This window comes from Talpa occidentalis, unplaced genomic scaffold, assembly GCF_014898055.3.
Source record: "Talpa occidentalis isolate TD23 unplaced genomic scaffold, MPIMG_talOcc4v2.1 talOcc4.3, whole genome shotgun sequence".
Lineage (NCBI taxonomy): Eukaryota > Metazoa > Chordata > Mammalia > Eulipotyphla > Talpidae > Talpa > Talpa occidentalis.
In genome coordinates this window covers 127,009,386-127,033,964 of record NW_023603184.1, presented here as the reverse complement: position 1 = coordinate 127,033,964, position 24,579 = coordinate 127,009,386, and the positions used below count along the sequence as shown (strand labels likewise).

Below are 24,579 nucleotides of genomic sequence, written 5' to 3'. Positions count from 1 at the left end.
ACTAGGATTCAAATTTTGCCAGAATTCAATTAGTGAGATAGTTCAGGAAAGAGGTGGAAGACAACTTTCTGAGTTTCCAAGACTCTCTAAAATTTTTGATTTTTTCATAAAATAACATAAAGCATTTTGCTCCTCACTTCCCTGATAAAGTCTCACCTTTCCACAGAAAATCATAAGATTATAAATACATAAATCAAATGTGGGAGAAAACCCTACAAGATTATAAATACATAATCAAAACCAAAAGGCAACCTCCTGACTAGAAGAATATATTGCATATCACACAACTGACAAGGGGCTAATTTCCAAAAATTATTAAAAAACCTCATACAATTTAACAACAAAAAAAGCAACAACCCAATCAAAAAAATGGACAAAAGACCTAAACTGATACTTGTCCAAACCACACATTCAGATGGCCTATAGGCACATGCAAAAATCCTCAGCATCACTTAGTATAAGGGAAATGCAGATCAAATTCACAAGATACTACCTCACCCCTGTAAGAATGGTCTATGTCAGAATGACTGGGAACGACAATGTTGGTGAGACAAAGGAACATACAGTATTTAGTGGTAATGCAATTTGATACAATCTCTATGAAAACAGTATGGAGATTCCTCAAAAAAAATTATCCAGCAATACCACTGGTAGGTATTTTTGCGAAGAATATGAAACATTAACATGAAAACATTTGTGCATGCCTATGTTTATAGCAGCCTTATTCACAATAACCAAGTTGTGCTCCTAACCTAAATTTCCATCCAATGAATACTAGAAAAGCAATTGTAGAATGAATTTGAAATACTATGAATAGTATCAATGAAATACTACTCAGTTATTAAAAAAAGATGAAATAGTGTCTTCCTGGGGGGAAATGTATCTTACGGTAATTATGCTAAGTGAAAAAAACCAGAAAGGAAATATTACTGATGGTTTCACTCATTTGCAGAATATAAATAACCAAAGAAAACAAACTGGGGAAGCATTACAGAAAAAATTATCAGACTGTGACAAATACACTGTTAAACAGAGGGGATGGAGGGATGAAGGAGGAAGGACGGGGGAATTGGGGGGAATGTTACAGGGCACTGACCCTGGAGCTTGGGTAGAAAGTGAGCAAGGCATGTGCACATATGGACGTATGGCAATTATATTCCCCAAATTATATAGGCTTGTAAACAATTCTCAAGTCAACAAAATTTGAAAAGAAATTAAAAATAAAAAGTCAAAACAAGATCCAAATAGGTAAATCATTCTGCCATCTTCCTCATCAAAGTATGCAATGCAAGGCACTGCCAAGTGGAAGCCCCTGGGGTGGGCTTTTAGAGCAATCTCAAGAGTATTGGATTTATTCCAGAAGGGATGAAAGTACACTACATTTTGGACCAAAAATGCTAGAAAAATTTATCTTACCTGAGCCTTTAATTTGAATGAGCTCTGAGGAGTCAACCATTTAAAGATTAAGCCAAGGCAACAGGGCCAAAAATACTGTCACAAATTTGGGAGGTGCCCAAGACAGACCAACAGATGGAACTTGGCACAAAATGGCCCTCCACTCACTGAGTAGCTGAGTCAGAAGAAATTTTAACTCAGATGAATTTATTAAAATGTTGAATATCATCCTGAATAAGAGAATGGATGATAGATTTAGGTCGGCACATACAATTGAATTTAATTTCCTGATGGTGGATAGTATGAAACCTACCAACATTTCTATGATAAAAAAAATGGAGAAAGGGAAATACTTTTTCTTTTTAGCAAAAGACATCACATTTTTTTCCTACCTAAATACTCTAGAGGATCAATGTTGGGGCAGGAAAGGTGAAACAAAAAGAAGTTGAATGACTCCTTTTAACATTGGTGAGTCAAGCATGATCATGGAACATTACATGTTATAATCCAAGCTGATACTGAGCCTAGTCAGACCGAAGTGACTTGAGATTGCCTTATATTTGGTGAGTATTTAAAATGATTCTGTAACTGAAAGAGGCTGCTAGAATCAAAAGAACTCTATCCTTTGTTACCACACCAGCCTATCCCCAGCACCAAAGTCCAGCGAGACTTTACTGTACAAAAATGCAGCAATCATAAGGAGTTGCACTATATGTGAGGGCTGTGTTCATGAAGAACACTGTAATTTAAGTGAATTTTCCAAGAGAAATAAACATAAAAAGAGCAAGGGTATATCCTTGGATTATATACGTTTAAAACCTTGGTAGAACATTTTTCTTTAATGTTCCATTGTATTTTCTCAGAACTGTCCCTAAATATTTTACAGGGTGCTCTCATTTAACTTAACTCTAGAGTGTACAATTTTAGAAGATTGCTTAGCCCTTTTCATTGTGTTTTAGCACATGTTACTTTTTTTCTAAAGTTATCAAGTTTCTGGTTATTTTTTAGCGTTTGCACTGCTGCCACAGATGGCCACTGAAAAACTTGATGCCACTGTAATAGGATCTAAGTGTATTTAAAAATAGAAGAATAAGGAATGTTGTAGTAACAGTACATGAGCAACCAAAATCATCTTTAAAACATATGATTATTTAGAACAGTGTGGTTCATATGATATAAAGACTGTTGTACTATTTCTATCAATCAGTTAAAATAAGCCATGTGGAGCTTACAATTAACATGCCTGACAGTTTTAAATTTATGTCACTTTTTGACATTTTCTTTTAATTTGGAAGATTTAAATTTTTATACTTAAGAGTACTTTTTGTTAATATTTTTATATCAAACTATATAAAAACATATCACTTGAATTTACCGAAAATATTACAGTGCTATAGTAAGACAAGTATATTCTCATTTAAAAAGAATAGTGATTTTTTTGTTATTAGCTAACAGTAATTTGTTTGGAAATTAAGTCACATTAGAATAATTTTTGATTTCCTGGAAAACAACAACTTTATTTTTTTCTTGTTTCAGAAACCAAATTGAACATCCTTAAAAAATGCTTCCACATTTTACCTTTGAACCTCCTAGAACATTAAAAATTCTCATTTTCCAATACTACTATGTGTAGAACTAACCATAAGAAGAACCATGAATTAAAGATGAAAATAATACAGGCTAGCCTGAGCTTCCTTAGCCATGAGAACTTCCTTCCAAGGCTCCTAAAAATATTCCTAGTAGTAGAGAATTTAATGGACAAGGAGGATGGGAATAAGCAGTGTGTAGCAATTTATCACTTCCACGGAAAGCTTTTCTTTGACAGTGATCTAACCTCTTAGGCTCTTTATTAGGAAGAGCAGAAAAGAAAAACTCTGAGTTGTGAACCAGCACTTCCCTGCTGTTATCACTAGAGAATCTGGAAAAAGAAGAAAAGAAAAAAAAAATCATAATCTTGCCCTGGAACATGATGGAGGTAATGAGGCATCAAGACCACTTACAGCTGAAAACATAATTGGCACATAAACACAGGAGATGCTTGGTGATGGGAAGATTTCTTTGTTTCAGAAACGGAGGGATGCCAACAAATTGTAACTCTTCTGTTGTTTGGAGCAGCATTTCTAAGAATAAATGAATATTTTCCCCCAAATAATGCACCCCTAGAGGAAAGGGATTATTGAAGTATTTACCAGCTTAGTAGCTTTAAATGTTTTCAACTAATGTGAATAAATGATGAAAGGGCCAAGGAACAAAAGGCAGGTCACTTAGCAATGAAGGAAAAGCTTGAATCTGAGATGTGAAGATATCTACACATGACAGAAAGAGATCTAGGAGGCTCTTAGAGATCCTTGTGAACATTCTAGAGAACCTCTAGGGTGCTCATTCAGGAGTCTGGAGAAAAACAATACAGGCATCTCAGACACAATCCCCTTTGAAGACAGGCAAAAAGACTATTCTTTTTTGAAGAGAAAGAAGCCACCACATCTTTATTCTGAAACTCTTTGTCCTGACACTTTAATGCAAAAATCACCATTAGTAAAAATTTCAAACTTTCTTGGATTTACTTGCATTTTTTGTTGCTGTTCTAAGTGTTCAGCTGGCATATATGTTTAAGATTTTTGGTTTCAAAATTATTTTTTTGAGAACTTTTATTCTTTCCTCTCAAACATTTTGAGTCAGCATACATTATACCACTATACACACAGCCAAGCTATAATTCATCTTTGTGGAAGTCAGAGACATCTCATGTATTAATTAGCAAGCCTTTCAGTGACCAGTGGATGGAAACAGCTTCCAACTGCTACTCAGATAGAGCCAGTGATTTCCAGGAAGGAGAATATTAAGTCAGTTATAAGGAATTTCTTACCAGATCTGCGTCCAGCCAATGAATGGACTTTGCTTTCATCTGGCACTGAGAAGAAATAACAGGAAAGGATCAGATGTGCATGTAAATCAGCAACTTTTTGAGCAACAAATTAATATAGATTCATAATAAGTTAAATCTTTTACTGGCAAAGATCTGAATTTTTTTTCCCTCAGTCTACCTGGGCAGCACATTTCTCTTGGTGGGTATTTTAAAAATAGCTATGAAAAAATACGTGTTCATTAGATCTCCCATGAATATAATTTCATTTTTTCTTTAATTTCTAACAGTTCTTTTAAACTAAAAGGAAAAGCTATTAAAGGAAAAGCTAAACTCAAGGACCTGGATGTATATAAATATATAAATACATATAAATATATAATAAAACTCTGAGCTTAACAGAAATATATAAATTCAATACTCAAAAACAGAACTTCTATTTCTGGACAAAATAGAACAGATTTATAATTAATCCTGAATTTTTTTTTCTAAGTAGACAAAAGATGAGCAAATGGAATTCACGGGTTCAGACAACAAGCAACAAAGGAGGGTGATTCCTGAGAGCTGAAAATAAAATAAGGAGAATCCTACAATTGCTCCAGCTTCCTATCTGGAGAAAGTTTCCCAGCTGTTTCTTGGGCAGTGCAAGGAGAATCAGCAAAGCCCAGGGACATTTCAGCCAGAGGACATGGAACTGGAGTCCACAGAAGCGAAGGCAGATGGAGTTTGTAGAACTCAGAGAGGAGATGTTGATACAGACTTTCTTCTGACATGTGTGAAGGATCCCTCAAGTATTCAGTTATATATTGCTGACCGTGTGGGTATGCGGAAACTACCCAAGACTTGGGAAAGAGACACTCAAAAGTGGAAAGAGAACAGAGTCTGAAGTTAACATAGGGCTGGGACTAGTGGCTGTGTGAATAGTCCTGATAGCCAGAGTGAAAGACTTCATAATTCAGGGTCATCAGGTAGAATTATAGAAGGGCCTTGCTTCAGTCATATTGGAAAAAGTAACCCTAGATTCACATAGCTCTGATGAAATGAATGCATTTTTGAAAGACACAAATGGCCAAAATTTATATAGGGGAAGATCTAGATAATCAGAATAGCACTACAATTTTTAAAAAATGATTTTTTAAAACTACCCAACAAAGAAAACTCTAGCTCCATATGGCTTCACTGGTGAATTCTACCAATTCAATGGGAATCATTTCAGAAAATTCAGAAGAGGGAATATTTCTCAACACATTCGGTGTACCTGGTATTACCCTGCTGTTAATAGCATGCACAGATATTACAGAAAACTATTAGCCAATAACCCTCATGAACCTAGGTGCTCGTTCTTTCTTATTCCTGAAGCTCCTTTGCAAGGATTGTCACTTCAGTATTCAACAATGGCTGTTATTCACCATGCACCTCATTCTCTAGGTCAGGCAATAAATAGCTTAGGGTTGGGGAAACTTGCTAACCAAGGGGCCCTCCTCCACTTCCCCCAACTCTAGATTGGCCTCAAAGTAACATGATTTCCTTGTTCTGCCTACATTTTCAGTCATATTATATTGACCCAGTTACTATCCACAGATCTTTTCACTCCCACCTGTCCTCCTTTTCTATGCTATTTCTATTTTCTAGATAAAAAGCAACTCAATGTCTGCAATTTTGCTACTACTATCAACTGTTTAAAAATCTCGTTATAATTTCCTTCATATCACCCTAGAGGAGATAAATTAATCTGTGCTTTCCAGTCTCCAACTGTGGGCCACATTCTTTTCAGGGTCTAAAAAAACTGATATAGGAATCTATGGAGTAAATAGAAAAGAAGTAAAAATAATGATGGTGTTAGTAGCTAATAGTTATTGAGCACTTAAAATATTCAGGTTCTTTTGTATGTACTTTATGAATAAGAACTCATTTAATCTCATATAATCTCATTTAATCTTTATATCTATCTTGAAAGATAGATATTAGTATCTCCCTATGTTACAGATAAAGAAACTGAGGCACATCTTGTAAGTGGAGAAGCTAGAAATTGAACAAGGCACTCTTAAACACTCTACTATACTTGTGATAAGAGTCCTAGAAGAGTTGTCACATTTTAAAAAATCAACAGCAACATGAATTAAATATAAGAAAACACTTGACTAATAACTATATGCTAGAAGACAATTATCCTTTTTATGTGAATATGAGCTCTTCATGGAAATCATTCTGTGATGACCAATATTAACAAGTTTTAGTTGTAATTTTGTTTATCATATTTGGGGATCTTGCAGTTGTAATGGGTTCCAGCTAAAATATTCATTCTGCTTTCACAGGGAGAAATCATCTGAGTTAAAATCATGACTTGGAAACATATTAAAGTTGTGTTAACTTTCTGTACTCAGTTTTATCACATGTAAAGTGAAGATAATATTGCTCACCCCATAGGTTTGTAGTAAAGATTGCATGTGTAAGTATATACTGAGCATTTAGATAATATAGTAAGTACTTAATAAATATTAGCTATGATCATTATTAGTGAGAAACTACATAGAAACTAATTAATGAGAGCCAATAATGCTTTATCATGCAAGTTACTGAGTTCTTATTAACCTCAGTTTCCCCATGTGAAAAATGAGGATAAAAACACTACACAGGGAGTTGTGGGAACTAAATGGGAAAAGTGTACCAAAGCCCTTAGCACAGTTTCAGGTTCATAATTTTCAATAAATGAAAACTTTTGATAAATGGAAGCTGTCAGAGTGGTAAGGGAGCTGAATTTGATGGCAGTATTTATGGTTTAACTTGTCGGGATCATAAAGGAAGAAAGGAAGGAAATAAGGAGAGAGTGCTATGGTGTGGGCAAGGTGCTGAGTACTTCCAATTGTACTCTCATGGATAATGCAACACCCGCAGCAGACTTTGACACCAGTTTTCTAGACTCCTAGTTTTCTTGTAGTGGAAAGAAGCCAAGGGAAATATGGTACTCAACCTACAAAGTCTTATCACATGCTATGGGGCTTATATGTTTTCTTTCTTTTAAAAAAAAAATTTATCCCATGAAATCTATGCCATTTAGGTACAGCAAATTCTCCAGCCATGCTGAGTTAAACATGATACCTTCTTAACTTTTGGCTGAATACTCCCTGTTATTCTCAGTAAGATACTTATTATTTTAATTGAAAATTTGAAATTCTTTAGAATACTAACAAACTATTTCCAAAAAAGGGTAGAAAATCCAAATGGGTGATAGGCATAAAAATTAGGGGTCTTTCTCCAAAATATTCACTGACACAGATAGATATCTATCTTTGGGACTGAAGATAAATGAATAAACATAATAGGAAAGTAAGAGAACTGTAATGACTTAATTAATAGAATACATTTTATTTAAAAGGTTAAATTGGGAACAATCATCTTTTATGCACGTGCTTAGTGCTGGGAAGTGATTTAAATAACAGTAGCAAATGAGAAAATGAGGTAAAATTACACACACCACCAAGCTTTTTTTTTTTTTAAATGACAAGTGTTATAATTAAGACTCAACTTCCTTTATAACTCACATTACCTTAGAATTACTATATAAAGTTATCTCTTGGGGATGGAGCTTAAATCTAGTTGTTTCACTGCATAATATTTAGATAGCAAAATGATTGGAACGGTAGCAACATGAATATGACAGGTGTTTCACTTTAAACAAAGAAGTTATTTATAAGAAATTGAAAAATGAGCAGGCTGGGTGTGCAAAAGGCCTGCCATTCCAAAGTGGTAAGGTACCAAAGGCATCAAGAAATGGATTATTGATGGAGCATGAATCTGTTTTCTGTTCTGGTTCTGATGACGAATTACTTCCCTTCCTCCCTCCCTCCCGATAAGACTCTATTATATTCCCTTTCTAATCCTTCAGTTTTACCCAAGGGCTGGTATATTTGGGCTCTTGATTACCTTAAAGAGGTACTGTTATTAGCAAGAAAACAATGAAATGTTGAGTCCTTCTGAAGAAATTCATGGACATTTTCATTGTAATTGTTATGAAATACTTAGAGGGCACCATGGACTTGCCCCTCTTGAGATTTCTCTGGATTTATTTAGATAATGGGATTTCTAGCTTAAGATTATCCTTACTGGCATTCAATTCAAGATCAATGGACACTATTTGATCTAATTACTGTAGGGTGCTTCATAAAGAGGGCAGTGTTTGGCTTGAACGTTGTTAATTTCCTGGTGTCCTCTGGTTCATGAAGACTTGCTCAGGAAATAAAGGCCCGGATCCTATGTTTCTTGTTATCTTGGTTGTAGACATTTGAAGTTGTTGAGAACTGTTCAGTGCCCATGATTTCTTTTTTTAAAAGTATGGCTAAACACATGATGCCTTTTGATCGAATTTCAACCAGGTTCATTGTTAGAATTGAGAGAAATGATAAATAAATAAAATATGGGGAAGGGTAATCTGTGAAAAAGATGTCACTCTGAGAACTTATTAGTAGCAAACATTAAAATGCATATGAAACTTACATATATTGGCTTCCCAGTAGGATACATTTATATTAATATAGTGATCACTTGAAGTGCTTTGTTCTTTTGTAAGCTTCTTATATACTTCAAATGCATTCTCACTGGGGGAAAACAATCCCCTCGCTTATTGATAGCATTTGATACGCATTTTATAACGTAAGTGACTATTAGGGACTGTACTTGCTTAATAAAAATTTGCAGAACAGTGGCAGACTTGGTGAGTTAATGGGCCCCATATGCTTTCCTTATGCTGACAGAAGATGGTATATTGCTAGCATGTACAAATCTCTTCAGATAAAAATTGCCACCAGCTACAGTTATTCTTTTTGAGAATACCAACACTATGTCATGAATGGGGAATATGCAAATGTGCTCATATTGCCACTATATCATATTGAGATACTTTGATGCAAAGTAGCATTTCAAAATATGATGCAATGCTCATCTTTTACTTACACAGCTCTGCTTCATTTAATTTTTGACTTCCTTGTCTTTGACATAATAAAGACTGCAGGTTTGAAGGGGATGTTTGGTATGGTGAATGTATCTTCTACTAAGGCCTTGAATACTTCACTTTAGATAGTTTGCTAGGAAACTAAATATCAAATAATTCCTTAATGGTTCATAAACTTGTTTCCAAGAGTTGTTCCTTCAGAACTTAAAAAAAAAAATGATGTAGTTGCCAATGTTAATAATCAATTTTCCTCTTTTTTAGCAGATCGATTTCTATGCCACTGATTGATTTCCAGAATTTCTAAGGAATGCAAACCTGTTTCAAATTTAAATTAAGTTTCCTCCTAAGCAGCCATGAACTATTACTGCATTAATTTATAATGTTTTCTTTTGTCAATGACTATTTGCTATACTGTTTCTCCTGAGGGAACTGTTTTGAGTTTTCAGCACTATGAATTTTTATGTGTTGAAAAATTCTTCCAACTCTCAAAAACAATAACAACAACAACAAGCAAAATAACAAAAGCTTTTGCTAAAAAAAAGTTAGGGAATTAGTACAAGATAATGATGCCCACGTTTATCTCACCATCTCTCTTAGCAAGCTTCTCCCAAAACATTATGTTTCTTCTTGAATCTATCGCTGCTCTGACCATAAGCTATTCAATTCAATGGTTGAAGTTTTCTCCTCATGTTATAGACTATCTCCCAGCCAGGCGAGGGATGGGGGTCACAGTCCCTCATCATTACCCAACTATTCATATGTTCACAATTTCTCAATGTTCTCTTTAGAATTCTTTTTCTCACCCATTGAATCTTAGAAATTGTTAAAGTTAGTACAAAGCATAAAAGTATAAAAACTTTTCAAATGTTTTTATACTATTGTCTTTATAACATTAAACATTATTAGAAAAACCAAATTATCCCTCATTTGTTTTGAATCTGTTAAATAAATAATGCCTTTCTCAAAAGAATTGGATATTTAATCGTGGGGTTAACAGGGAGAGACAAAAATGACATTTTAATATAATAGAAAAAAATAACAGGAAAAGGAAGAAGAATATGCTTTAGGAATATAGTGGAAGGTCAGGCAGACATGAAGATTCACGAAAATAGTCAAGGTTGTAGGTGACTACTTGACACAATTGACCCGGTAGGGGCAAAGGCAACCTTTCTCACCAGGGACACCTTTTTAATCATTTCCTATACTGTGAAGATTCTTCCTGGGATGATGACTCTTTATGGAAATCTGGTGTAAATTTATGTCTTCCTTGGTTTCATATTTGTTGGTGAAATTCTCCCTGCTCCTTACATTGAACTAGTTTAATGAAAGTTTTATCTCACAACTTTACTTGTGATAACCCTTCTGTTCCCACCAGCAGGTGCCTCAGCCGTGAGGCCACCTGGGTAGCTGTTGATCATTTTGTTGATCATTTTGGATTTTATTTTTAAGATTTGTTAGAAAGGACTATAGCAGCATTTACTTTAGGCCAATAATACCCTACTAGAAAGGCAATGCCCTTCTGCACACCCTACTGTCTCATGACCTGAGTTTATCCAGTATGTAAGTTTATCCAGTCTTGTTGGTGGAATAGATATCATTCCTGATCCTGTGTGAGCCCTGGGTACTGTTTTCTTCACATGTGTTCTCTGGAAGTATCTTGACATGTGTCCTCTGGTAGTTTCTTCACATGGTTTCTCTGGAAATCTCTTCTTGTGGTTACTCTGGTAGTTTCTTCACATATGTATTCTGGTCAATACTCTGCAACACTCGAGGGGGAGGGTCTAAATATTTCTGAAATCCACTCTACGCAGATCTCTCCTCTTTGGTACTTGCTCTGCATACTCTGATCACCTTCTTTTCTCTGGACTCTCAGATTCATTTATTCAACTCAGGTATTGAAATGTGATATAAAACTTAGGCTAAATTCCATGGTGTATTATTTAATTTCTCTGGAGTAAGTTGCAAAATAGTTACAATATTTAATAAATTGAAACATCTTTGTCCTTACAACAACAGCCTCCTTAATCACAGAACCAATGGCACTAAGACCACTTGAGTAATCATTGCCTAAAGGGTAACAAGGAGAATCCTGAGCTAAGAATGTCATCAGTATCTAAGGGCTATATTCTTTGAATTCTTCATACCTGCCTTTTCCTATATAAACATATCATGAAGTTAATGTTGAGAATAGGCAATTATTAAACAAATCTGCAATTGATGAGTAAGAAGAAATTGCTGCTAAGCTTGTGGATTGTAAGAAAACCACACCTCAGAACTACATCTCTGTGCTAACAGCACATGAGCTAGTTTCAAGAGCAAGTCACTAGGCTTCCTTCCAACAGTTCTCATAAGTGAACCTAAGCCTTGATCATCTCATGGTAAGCTCTGGTAACTGTCTCCAACTTGCCTTGACCTAGTCCATCTCTCCAACTTAATTCCACATGATTTTTAAGACATCCAAATTCACTCACACTAAACATCATTTTCAACATTTTTCTAACCTACTCTAAAACAGTCACTAAGTTCAAGTGTCCAGAAAACGTGTATCCTTAGTCCATATTCAAAGTTTAAACCTTTCTGCTTTTTTCATTGTTTTCTTCTACTTATTGTTTACTGAAATCATAGAGAATGATTCTTAGTTTCTTCCCATTTTCCTTACAATTAATTTGAGGAAATGCCTCAAATACTATTACTTCCCCTGGTCTGAGATTCCCCACTATGATCCCCTCTTCCTAGAATATTCTCTGCAGTTTTGTCTCCCTAACAACATGATGGCTTTGCCTCCCAGTATATGCACCACTTTGCATTATATTTATTTGTGCGCAACCTCAATGAAGGCAAAGACGGTATTTTATTCATTTTTACATGGTAAAATTATAAATTATAAAGGTCCTTAAAAATTAGGGGTAGAGGACCTCTGTCTTTTTTTTGTTTTTAATCTATGTCAGGAAATTCCCTCCAGGAGACTTCTTTCCCTGTAAATGATTGGGATCTGTCGATGTTGGACTATTTCACTACTTAGACTATCAAAATTGCCACAATTTCCACACACTTGAGAAATATTTCTATTACTTATAAGAAACTAATACTGACTAAACTATAGGAAAAAAAAAACACATTACCTATCACTCACATAACAACCACTATTCACTATTAATGCATGAAATAACACCTCTAATTGTGCTATTGAAAATGTACATTTTTACATTATCTAGTGATACTATCTTTAACAGGGATAAGAAAGAAAGAAACAAAATTTAGTGACTAATATGTGTCAGAAATCAAGCTAAGCACTTCAACAGGTTACCTCATATAATCCTTACAAAAGCTCTGAAAGTTGGGCATTATTATCTTCACTTTACAGAGGAGGGAAGTGAGGCTCAGTGGGATTATGACATAACGTTAGCAAGTGAATCTGAAGGGTCCCTGATTTCAAAACACAATTTCCCTCAACTATGCGATTCTGAGAGTTGAGATGTTGCTAACATTTTTACCATGAAGAGCTATGTATTTCGCTAGTGGTCACTGCCTACTGAAGCAGAATTGCATAATAAACTATGTGAAAGAGCACACTGTGTTTCTTAAAAATAGCAAGAAACAGAGTTGTCATAAATTGTTTTGAGCTTCATGCACGTGGAAATTTTTGTCAAGAAGAGACCTGGACTATTGTTCAGATGGTGTCAGAACAGTTGAAAAGGGGGGTGGTTGGGGGAAGATACACATCAAAATGACATCATAGAGGGTTTCCTGTTTCAACATAAGAATGAAGAGAGATCACCACAGCTAAATCTAGTGTGTGGTCTTGTGACTGAGGGATATCATTATTAACTGGAGGTAGAGGGGAAAAAATGGCGTAAGTCAGTTCAACAGTCTAGATACAGCAGAGGCAGCATGGAGGGGCCCTGAGACTCACAATGTCTTTTTTCACCACTAGTTTTCTAATGCAACCTAAGACATTAACTTTTGGCAACCAAACTGGGCTATTGTTGGCTCACCAAATGCACAGTCAACTAAAATCCTAAAGTTCTTTTTAAATCGACTGCTGTTAAGCCATGCCTCTGTTCAACCAATATCTATGGGGAATGGTGTGCAGGTATCACACTAGGCTCTGGGAGTTGGCGGGAAGAAGACAGTCCTTGAGCCCTGCCCCAGGAGGGTTTAACACACAACTAATTACAAACAGCATAAGAAGTCTTAGCAAACCTTCCCCAGTGCAACTACCTTCAGCTCTCACCCTGACAGATGTTATAATCCCCTGATTGATCTTTGGGATTCTGCATTTAGTTTCCTGAAGTATAGTTTCCACATGCTAGCTGGAATAATCCTTTTAAAACAGAAAACAAAACAAAAATCTTATTATAACAGTCCCCTGCTCAAAGTCTCCCAATAGGTTCAATCCCATTTAGAAGAAAATTCAAAAACTTACTATAGCCTGCCTGGGCTGGTCCCCAGTGGCCTTCCCAAGCTTCTGCACAGCTCTCCCTTTACTCCATGGACTGCACCATTCTGGCCTCACTGCAGTCCCCTAAACATGCCAAACACACTCCGCTTCAGGGCTGCAGGACGCAGTCCCTCCCCACTGTGGAGCTGTGTGCTGTTCTCCCAGCTGGCCCACTGTCTCCTGTTATTCCCAGGTCTACAGACTCAGCCCTGGACAGGGTTCTCCCTGGCCGCTTGACTAGGGTAGGACCTTTTTCCCAGCTCACTGTGTCTTCTTCTTGCTTTGGTTTTCTTCTAAGCACTCGTCACTACCTGACGTATTCTCCACTACCATAAGTTACATGTAAACATGGATGTTGTTTTGTTCACTATTTCCTCCTCCCCCAATCTAGAACAATGCCCAGTACACAGCAGGCTCTCAGTGAGCAGTTGTTAAATGAAAGGATAATCAGAGAACCTTGAAAATAGGTAATAAGTGACTGAACCTTATTTATAGAGTGGGCCTTCCTGATGGTCTTAAGTTGAGACCCAGAGATGTATAGGGAGGTGTAAAGATGTTGTTTTGGAAGGAGGAAACATGAATGTTCCTAACCAGGCCCCACATGTAGAATCCAAATATCTTCCATCCAGATGGAGTACTCTGTGCAAGATGGAGATTTGGGGAGAGAACAGGTACAGGAGGAAAGAAGGGGGTACTCATGGAGGATCTTAAAAAACAAATTCATGAGTTCTGTCTTGATCTTCAGGGCAATGGGATGCTGCAAAGGGATTTTCAGCAAGAAAGTGACATGATCGGATTTGTGTTTTAAAAAAGATCACCCAGGCTGCAGTGTGGAAAATGAATAGGATGGGAGTGAGGCAGGAGACGGTCTACAAGAATTTACATTTATCCCTATTAAATTTAATCTTTGAATTGCAGTTCATCAGTTCTCCCTGTTGAGATCTTTTTGAACCCTGATTCTGCCTTCCAATGCATTAGCTAACCCACCAAGCTCTGTGTCACCTACACAGCTGACAAGTAAGCCTACTACATCCAAGTCACATGTAGGGTTTACATCACACCACCCTGCTCTCTTCATAGAATTTTTGCATGTGCTTATGAGAGGCCTGGATGGATGAAAACCTACTCTCCCCTCACTCAATTGTGTTTCTTATTGAAAAGTTGACTGAGCAGCTCAGAACAGAACCCTCAAAAGTTAGTAACTTGAGTTACCAAGGATATGCATGTGCATCTCTCCTAGAGTTCATGGAACATATATTAAGATGGCAACTCTGGGCCTCCCTGGTGGCGCAGCGGTTGAGCGCTGGGTTGCGAAGCTGCCCGCGGCCTCGGAGGCGCCGGTTCGATCCCCAGCTGCTCCCCGGCCACGGGAGGAGGGTCCCACATGGCGCGCAGACCTCTCCTGCCGCCCGCTGCTCCCCTCAGCAGTGTACTTCGGTCCTTCTGCCTGCTCTGCTCCCCGCTCTGGCTCTGGTGAATTCTCTCACCCTCCCGCACTTCTGACTGTACCCAGTGCATGTATAAACAAAAACAAACAAACAAATAAATAAATAAATAAAACATGCCTCTATAAAAAAAAAAAAAAAAGATGGCAACTCAGTTTACTCTCTGATGGGTTAATTTTGGCCCCTGGTGTCTAGCTGTTTCTGTTCTTGGATACAGAAGTGCTATCAAAAGATTTCTCTTCTGGCATGAATTGGAGTATATAATATAGCTTATATTTCTGTGTAATATGAAAACAGCAAAACCAGGAATACTAGTATGTAACAGATTTTGAAAAATTGTTATCCAGACTCATTGTTTATTAGAGGATATTAACTTTGGGGTTTTATGTGCTGTCTCTCCAACTCAGAGCACAGAGCCACTCACTTAAATGGGATACAGAAGTTCTACATACACTCTAGTGAGCTAATCTGGTATTTTATACTGATCTATTAGATGAATTCATTTAAATCAGGCTCCTTTCTGCAGAACGGGTGATTACATATACATATTAAACATTTACTATCTTTTAGGAGGGTATTGAGGTATATTAAGCATCTTGAACACAGATGAGCTAAAAGAAACATTAATCACAAAAATAGGAAGTTGCTAGGCTTAGAGGCCAAAGTGAATTCACAGGCAGCAATTTTTTAATCTCTTTTCCTTAGTCCTGGGATTTCTTTGTAGGTCTCAGAGGCTGCTGATGAAGGGAAGGGAGAAAGAAAAGCAAAGGCTGTGTCTCGGGTGTGTCACCCCTCCTATCAGCCTCTTCTCCTTCCTCCTAATTCTTTATTTAATAAAGTTTCTTACTGAAATGATTTGAAGTTACATAGAAAAATTATTTTAAATTATTTTGCTATGAGTTATTCATTAGATATTGACTATTTTTAGCAATCTTGTGCATACCTAGAAATTCTGTGAAGTGAAAAATAAATCACCAAATACAAAATACAAACTGTTTCCAAATGTAACATTTTAAAATGAATTCTAAATGTGACAATAAAACTGGTATAGGGTAAAATTTTAGGAATAGTTAAACATCTATGAATGTCAGATTTTTGGCTACATTGTCTTATTTTAGAGTCAAATTTTATTTTCATGTTTTAGAAAATTGGTAGGTCCTTGTAAAGCTCATAGACTCTAGAGCTTGTGTCTATTAAACTAATAGAAAAGACAAAGCCCTTGCCTGCTTCAGAGAAATTGTTTCAGTGACTCAGGACATGAAAATATAAATTTCATACCATTGCTTTAGGGTCACTAAGAAGAAAAGAAATAATGATTTGTTGTTCCATCTGGATGTCTCCTTCATATATGCTATACCTTCACTGGCTTCTCTGGCTTGAAAATGACACCAGCAGACAAAATGAAAGCAAACAAACACTTGGATTCTGACAGCTGAACTTAGGCAACAGCAGTGGGGATCTGTAGGGAGCCAAGGGTGAGGATCCAGTGGACCCTGGTGGAGGTTTCTTAGCACTTTGGTGGTGGGTGTGGTGTGGTAGCATACATTTGAAGAAATGCGAACCTGTAACTCTTAAAGCAAATGCAGTATTGTAAACCAATGTTACTTCAATAAAAGCAATCATGTTGAAAGCAAAGAAAATACCCCACCACCATCCAAGCAACTCCCACTCCTCATTCTCTGCTCCAGCATAAATATAATTGGTCAAACTTGACTTTGATTGTGCAGAGCAAATGAGGTCACATTTTTGTTTCTTTTCTACAGATTAATTTATTCTATCAAAATACGGTTGGAATAGTAATCCCTATAGGCTAGATCTAAAGGAACTCAAATTCTTCCCCAATTGACATGAGGTTCTTTGAACCGCTGTACCCACGTAGTAGCCAGGAACCCTGTGGCTGACTGACCCCATGTCACCAACAACACTGTCTCCCTGGATGCTTTTTAGCTAAAGGGAATGTTACAAGTGACAGTCCTGGACAATGCGAAAATTGCAAGTTTGTGGAGCAGCACTTCTTAAACAATTCTGGGGTTCCTGACATGAAGAAAGTCCACATACTCTGTTGTCTTTGGTTCCTCTCTGCCATTTCTTTTTTCCTTTGGCTTAAAACATGGATATTATGACTGAATATACAACAGCCATCTGGACACCAAAGTAATAAATACTAAGGCCAAGCCAGAAAGTCAATGGCAAAGTGAACAGAGAAGGAGACTTGGTCTCTCTGATGGCTTCATCCAGCAACTACATTGGCCCTATTTTGACATCTCATAAGTGATGACAAATAAACACTGTGTATTACATCACACTGATAGAATTTTTAGAGCACTGCAGAGAAGTCACTCCCATTTTATGACATTGTAACCGGCAAGGAGTAACCGTTCTATTTCGGCCTGAAATCTGTTAGCAGACATACCTATTCCTATCCTCTCAAGTGACCATCCCCAGTGAGAGGAAGTCACTCAAACTTTCCATGTTCCCTTTGTCCTTTTCATAGTAAACGTTCCATTTCTTTCTACAATGGACAGGATCACTTGCTTTTTGTGTTCTATTATAAAATTATATAAATGCTGCCAACTGATTTTATTCGAACTGCAAGTGTAATACATATTTGTGTTAGAAGATTTGAAATGTGCAGGAATATATAAATAAGATGAAAATTATCCATGTAACTTCCATAAAGAGAAAAGTCATTGTTAATAATATGCTATTTCCCTTTCTACTGGTAGATATATTCACATGTGTATACACATCTATATATACACACACTAATATAATTGCTCTGTTTTCTTCAACCCCTTTATTGTTAATATGCTTCATGTCATTGAATAGAAGATTTTTATTGGTTGCATAATAGTTATTATATTTATTGGATTAATAGCCTCTAATATCACTAACCTTTTAATTGCTGACAAATTAAGTTTACCATAGTGAAATATCCTTGAACCAAATCTTTTATGTTTTAGAATAATTCTTAAAGTTTAAGAAAAATATTTTTTTTCTTTATACTCAAATGAGGTCAAGGGAGTTTTCTTATGTACTAGCATTTATTTTCATAATAAACCTCTAAAATATCCTTGGAAAGTACATGACAATGACATATTGAATACCTGTTTAAGACTATCACCTTCTTTGATAGATATTATACTCACAATTTATTAATTATGAAACAATCATCAGTTATTTTCAGAGGGGTGGACAATTAAACTGAGTTGTCTTTAGAAATTCTTGCCCTTACTGACACTCTGAATACATCTTCAATATAACAACATCTCTAATTATAGCTTTGTCATGGATCAGCCTTTATGCACTTAGATTTAGATATCTAAGGGGTTAGCTAATTTAGTCCACTAAGAGTTAACTTAAATATCTATTAATATCAAGTAGCTATACTGAACATTGTATAAATCAGGTTATGTGACTATGCAGCCTTGTAAAGTTCCTCAGTTGTCTCAGTATAAGAGACTAAAGTAGATTGCACTTGTACTAATAAATTATTTGATTAAACCTAAATATAAAAATTGCTTTATGGATAAAAATGTGCATAAATTATGAAGCTGTAATAGTTGAGCCTGTATCAAGCATGCAGAATATTTTCAATTTATTTTAAATCAATCATATTCTTTGATTCAGGATTTTTTTGGTATCACTCTGGGATATTTGTCATGACAACTCATATTTTTTGACCCAAGGTGAGCAAAATCTCTGAATATTCAGCTTATGCAATATTTGCCACAACTCACATGCAATCAAATTGCTCTATACTAATGTAATTCAATTTCATGTTGCTGCAGGTAAAAGCAAGCAGTTCAAGCATGTTTTGAATATAATTCCCATGGCACTTAGTATAAGCACAGATGACAGTATTCTTTTGCAAACAGATTTATGGAAGATGAAAACGGTATTCGTAAATAAGCTGCACACCAGATATTTTCATTACAAAATATTTAACTTTAATTTTTTTCTAATTCTACAAGAAATAAAACTTACAAATGAAAATTAATTAATATGAGTAAAATATATACTACTTGAGATTAAAAAAACAAAAGGAAGAACTAGAGGAATATACAGGGAAAAAGAATGTCAGTAATAGAAGACTAAGAAGGACCAGGAACAATCTGATCTAATTAACCCTCTCTCCCAGTGCAAGTGAATTCACATGATCTAAATCAATTATGTCAAGTGATTGCCTAATTTATTCATAGATTCCTCCAATTAGGAAATAAAGCACATAGTTCTTTTCTTCAAGTTTCAAACAACTGATTTCACTCTTTTCTATGTAATGAAATTAAGACCCTTGGCCATTTATATTTCCTGCATTTGACTCTTTTCTTAAATCTGTTCATTTGTATGAATCTTTTTCAGACACTCTCAAATGAACAAAACTAGCTTGGGTAAGTGAATGTCAACTGTTATATTTGATATCCTCCTGAAATATCTTTTTTTTTTTTTTTTTTTTTTTTTTGATCCTCGCCGTTGGCTGGGGAACGAACCGGTGCTGCAGAGGCTGCGAGCAGCCTCACAGCCCAGTGCTCAACTGCTGTGCCACCAGGGGAGGCCCCAAATCACACATTTATTTGCGCTTTCATTCACCATTCATTTTTTGCATTATTTATTTATTTATTCAAGTTTTCTTGGTAAGAAAAGCCCAAGCAAACATTGTGATTGACAATTTTCTGAGACTGCATCTCAACTGCTCTAACTCTACCCATTCATATCACCCATCTTGGATTTATTCAGCATCTACACATTCCAAGTGGTGAGGGAGGTGCCCAAGAAGTATAAGCTATGACCCTTGGAAGAGCTTGTAATCAGAGTGGAGTGGGAAATAATTTTCAGTAAGTACACCAAAGAGTATCCAATTCTGTACCTAAGTTAGTGACATCGATAGTAATTGTTTTAGGAATTCAGGGAAAGGTGGAAAAAATCTCAACCCTTCATGAGCAGACAACACTTGAGTGGGTCCTGAATGAAAGAGAATTTGGAGAGAAGACCAGACCGTGAGAAGGTCTTACCCTATTTTTAGAATTAAGACTGAGAAATCAATAAACCTCACTTGAAACAGAAATGTATACTGGTGTGAAGCCCAGGAATCAAAGTTAAATGTGCCTAAGTTCAAATCTCAGTTTACCACTTACTAGCCATGACTCTTACACAAGTCAATTTCCTTAAGCCCTGGTTACATCATCTGCAAAACAGTAATAAAATCATTTTGCAAAAAATCAAGATTGGCATATCTCAAGAATACAAAAAATATCACTACTAGAATTACTACTAGAATTACAATTATGACCAATGTTTTCCCTCCTTTTTCCACTTCATATTCTAGATTAGTAAGCAACATCATTGCTTTGAATCTGGGGGCTGAGTTCCATCTTTTTACCATATATATATGTAAAGGAAAAAGTTAGCGGTTTCTAACCACTGATGATTAGTGATGTATTAGATGGGATGTATTAGCAGGGAATTTACCATACATGGACTGTTCTTTCTGAGGCGCAGTGCATGCAGTACTGACCACATTCTGTCATCATAACCCGTGGTTAATTCATGCTTAGTTACAGTCTTGTTCTTTCATGGTACTCTGCAGTTCAGTTAATTCCTACTTATTTAGTAGTGTTAGACATTTCTCTACCTGGAGAGTCTCTTAGCCTCATGCGACTTCACAGCATCGCACTCCATCTCCCAGCTGTTGGCAATCCTTTCCCTACTCTACCTTGGCTGGTGCACACAACCTTTAAACCTCACAAACACATCTCTTATACAAGGTCATTCCTCAGAGCACTAGTCCCATGAGGTGATCTTTACTCAAAGTTTGTATGATAAAATGAAATTGGGAAATACTGCACATATTATATCTTGAAGACTCATGGAAACTCTGGTGATACACACAAAAAACACATTAAAGGTTGTGAACAAGCTTGTGTTTAAGCAGTCTGTTTAACTCAGAATTTTCCAAATTTCCTTGATAATTCTTTGCTATGCCATTCAAGTCACTACTAAGACATTCAATCTATTAAGTTTTGAATGAATTTCTATGTTCACCTATTTTTAATAAACACTCTTCAGTCTTTGATATGGCATCATTACTAGGCTTTACCTAGAGAATTTGGCCACTTGTGGCTTTTCTTTCACCTTTCTGAGTACAGAGAAAGCACTGAGATTATTAACTTAGTATCTACTAATTTAAGGTTTGAAATAGAAGAGTTCTTTCTCATTCTAAAATGTACCTCATTTTTTCATTCAATTTGGATACTACAAATTTTTCCCAAATCTGGAAAATGGGCTATAGGTTTTCCAATTCCCTGCTGTACTCTTGTTTCCCTTTAAGGAATTTCTGCAGAAACCTTTGCAGAAACCCCAAGACAGTGCTTGGGGATTATGCCAGTTAGTTGCTGGATCAGCAGAGGGTATATCAACTTATTCCCAGCTCACTTGAAACCATCAGTCTTGATTAGTCAATTACCAATTTGATCTCTATTTTAATTTTCACTTTAATTTTAATGCCTTCATTAGACAGAGTTCCTCATTACTTTTTCATATGGTCAGTAAAGACCAAGAGATTATTGAAACATTAGCTTTTCCAGTCATGTTTCCTCTATCCACAATTTGTAAGTTTGTGTTTGTGATATTGATAGATTTCCCATGCTGTTATTCACTTATTTTGTTACTACCATTCATATTCCAAACCTCTCAAACTTTTTTCATTAGAATATTTCTACTTCAGGTGACCTACAGAAATAAGATATTGTTGCCTGTTGTCACTGATATGTCTTAGCTATACAGAACAGCACCTGGCACAGAGGAAGTACTTGACAAATATTTGTTTAATGAATGAAAGAAGAGCTGGATAGATGAATTTTACATGGAACTGAAATTGAATTTTTAAATATGAGACAATTTCTCAGTCTTATAACAGTTCCTGGGGATAGCAGCCTTTGTATTACTATGCTCTAAAGCAGTCAAAATGACTATAAATAAAGTATGATATTTTTCAGGTTCCAACAAAGAACCAAAAATAATCTATTTTTAAACTATTAATTGACATACTCCCGATTAAGCTGTTTTATCATAAATAAGTCTGAGCTCTGGCTCTGGCTCTGATTCACGTTTAGTTAGACATTTTTCTAGCCATTTAATGAAAGACACAGATATATTAATTAACATGCACTTTGAAATGGGTAATATACTTAGCTTTAGGAAAGTGAAAGTAAAATATCTATTTTCCCTGGGAGCAAGAGTAGAGATTTGACCTTTAATATAAAGTAACATTTTACTTCCAAAAAGTGATATTTAATTTAGAAATTTTTAACCGTACAGAGAAAATGCTCAGGTGATTCACAATGGAAAATATATTGTCAATAAGTATGTGAAGACTGTTTAGTCACAGAAGTAATTTTGAAAATAAAACAATGAAATGCCCTTTCAAAGCCTATAAAATTGGCAAAAATGAAAAAGAAAACCCAGATTCTTCCATATGGTTGATACAAATAAAAGTGATTGCTAGAGGGCACGTGGTCATATAGATCAAATGTGTTAAATCTTTACACAATATTTGGCTAAGTATTATACTATAGAAATTTAAAATGATGAAAAAATTATGATTGTTTACAAAGGTTTATTCACTAGTAGGCTCAATGCATTGTTTTTTCTAAGAGCAAAGAATTGGATAGAAATCTTATAGCCAATAATATAATATTAGGCAAACAAATCAAGCTACATTATTCAAGAGCAAACTTTATAATTAAAAGACAATATTATAGAAGCAATAACATAAAGAATAATATCTGAGCCAGATTATTCTTAAAGGATCAGTGCAATTACTTTTGGGGAAAATATAATATAAAAATATGAATATGTATAGATGACAATAAAAACACATAAGACTAAAAGTATTTTTTAAGAATAAACTATTGCACCTAAAAATTAGATAGTTGCACCAGACCTGTAGCTTTAACCTCTGCTTAAAGTAGCGCTAATAACACTTAACATTCATAATATCACTCAGAAAAGATAATTATAAAAATGCCAAACTTCATGTAAAATATAGTTATTGTGTAAGATATTCTATATAACATTTTCTTTTTATATGTTTAGTTATATATTTATATATAAATTTCCAGCTAATGGAATCTTACTTCAGAACAACTCAAATGGATTTGGATCATTTTTGCAAGGAATTTTTTTTTTGTTTTATTCTTTGAATAGTTTCTTTAGTTTAATCTTTTTATGAAGATGTTCTTATATTAGTTCAAATGTTATTTCAAAAGGAACATAGAATTTCATTTAAATATTAACAATGGCTTAGAAAACAAAGGCAATTGAGAAAGAAAGGTTTGTATTTGGTTTTATTTAAAATGCCTAGGATTTGAGATGTAGGGTCTCAAACGAGGTGCAAAATATACAGAAGAAAGCACTTCATGTAATAGTCAAGTTTTAAGAGGACTCAAGAGTATTTCAGTTCTAGAGAATAAGGCAGTTTCTCCATTGATCAAGATTTCCCATCAGAGTACAAATAATGCTCTAAATCCACAGAGGCTAATTTAATAAAGATCTGTATGGGTTGGTCACTGCAATAATATCATTGGTTAATGATCAATTACAAACATTTCCAAACTTTATCGTTTTCCTTATATCTTTGTGGAAAAAAAGAGCTTGGGGGTTCTCTTACAGACACTGAAATTGTAAATTATCTGTTTACTCCATGAATGAATGTCCCAGCTTAAGAAAATATAGACATAGTGACAAACCACATGGCAACATTTGAGATCATTTGTGTCTCTGTGGCTGAATTAAAGACAAACATACAAGATCTACACATACTCTTTCCCCCAGTATTTCACAACACTTACTTTAGAGGAATTTATTTATAATGACATTTCCACTCAACCATTCAATTATAAGAAAAAGCTGTAGAAGAGGTAAAAGTTCACTTTTAACATTAGTAATATAATTACGTTACTATATCACCCTCTCAGTGACTGCTACTATTACTAACAACATTGAATCCCATATGTTCCAGGTATTAGGTTAAAGAGTCTTTATTTAAGAGAGACAATCTTTTTTTTTTTTTTTCCAAAGATATTTTTTTTTTAACAGATGGGGGTAAATGAAAGAGTTGTGACTTTAGTCATCCATTCAACAAACAGTGAACAAAAGCAACTATGTTGAAGGTATTTGTGGACATATATTCAGTGGTGAGGGTATAAACATATGAGCTGGAATGTGCTACAACCTTCAGATAAGTTTAAAACATATAAAGTAGAATGAGTGTGCAATTTCTACACAAAGACATCATTTTCCAATTAATGGTAAAAATAATCACTGTCAAATTATTCTTGAAGGTACATTTCTAGAAGTATATTTCTTAGAGAATGTAAAGGAAGAAAGCAGAAGGAATGGTTCATATGGAAATATGGGAACAGAAACTTGTCCTTCACATAGAGAATCATTTTTACACTTTTGTTTCCAACCCAAATAATTTTTCTAA

General features: G+C 35.3%; 1 protein-coding gene across 1 annotated transcript in view; it reads right to left on the bottom strand.

Annotated features, from left to right (window-relative positions):
- The window catches only part of PARD3B (par-3 family cell polarity regulator beta), an 882,400-nt gene that overhangs the window by 312,234 nt on the left and 545,587 nt on the right, over positions 1–24,579 (bottom strand). The window contains 1 exon segment of the mRNA XM_054700017.1: positions 4,262–4,306. Coding sequence (XP_054555992.1) covers positions 4,262–4,306 — 45 coding nt within the window.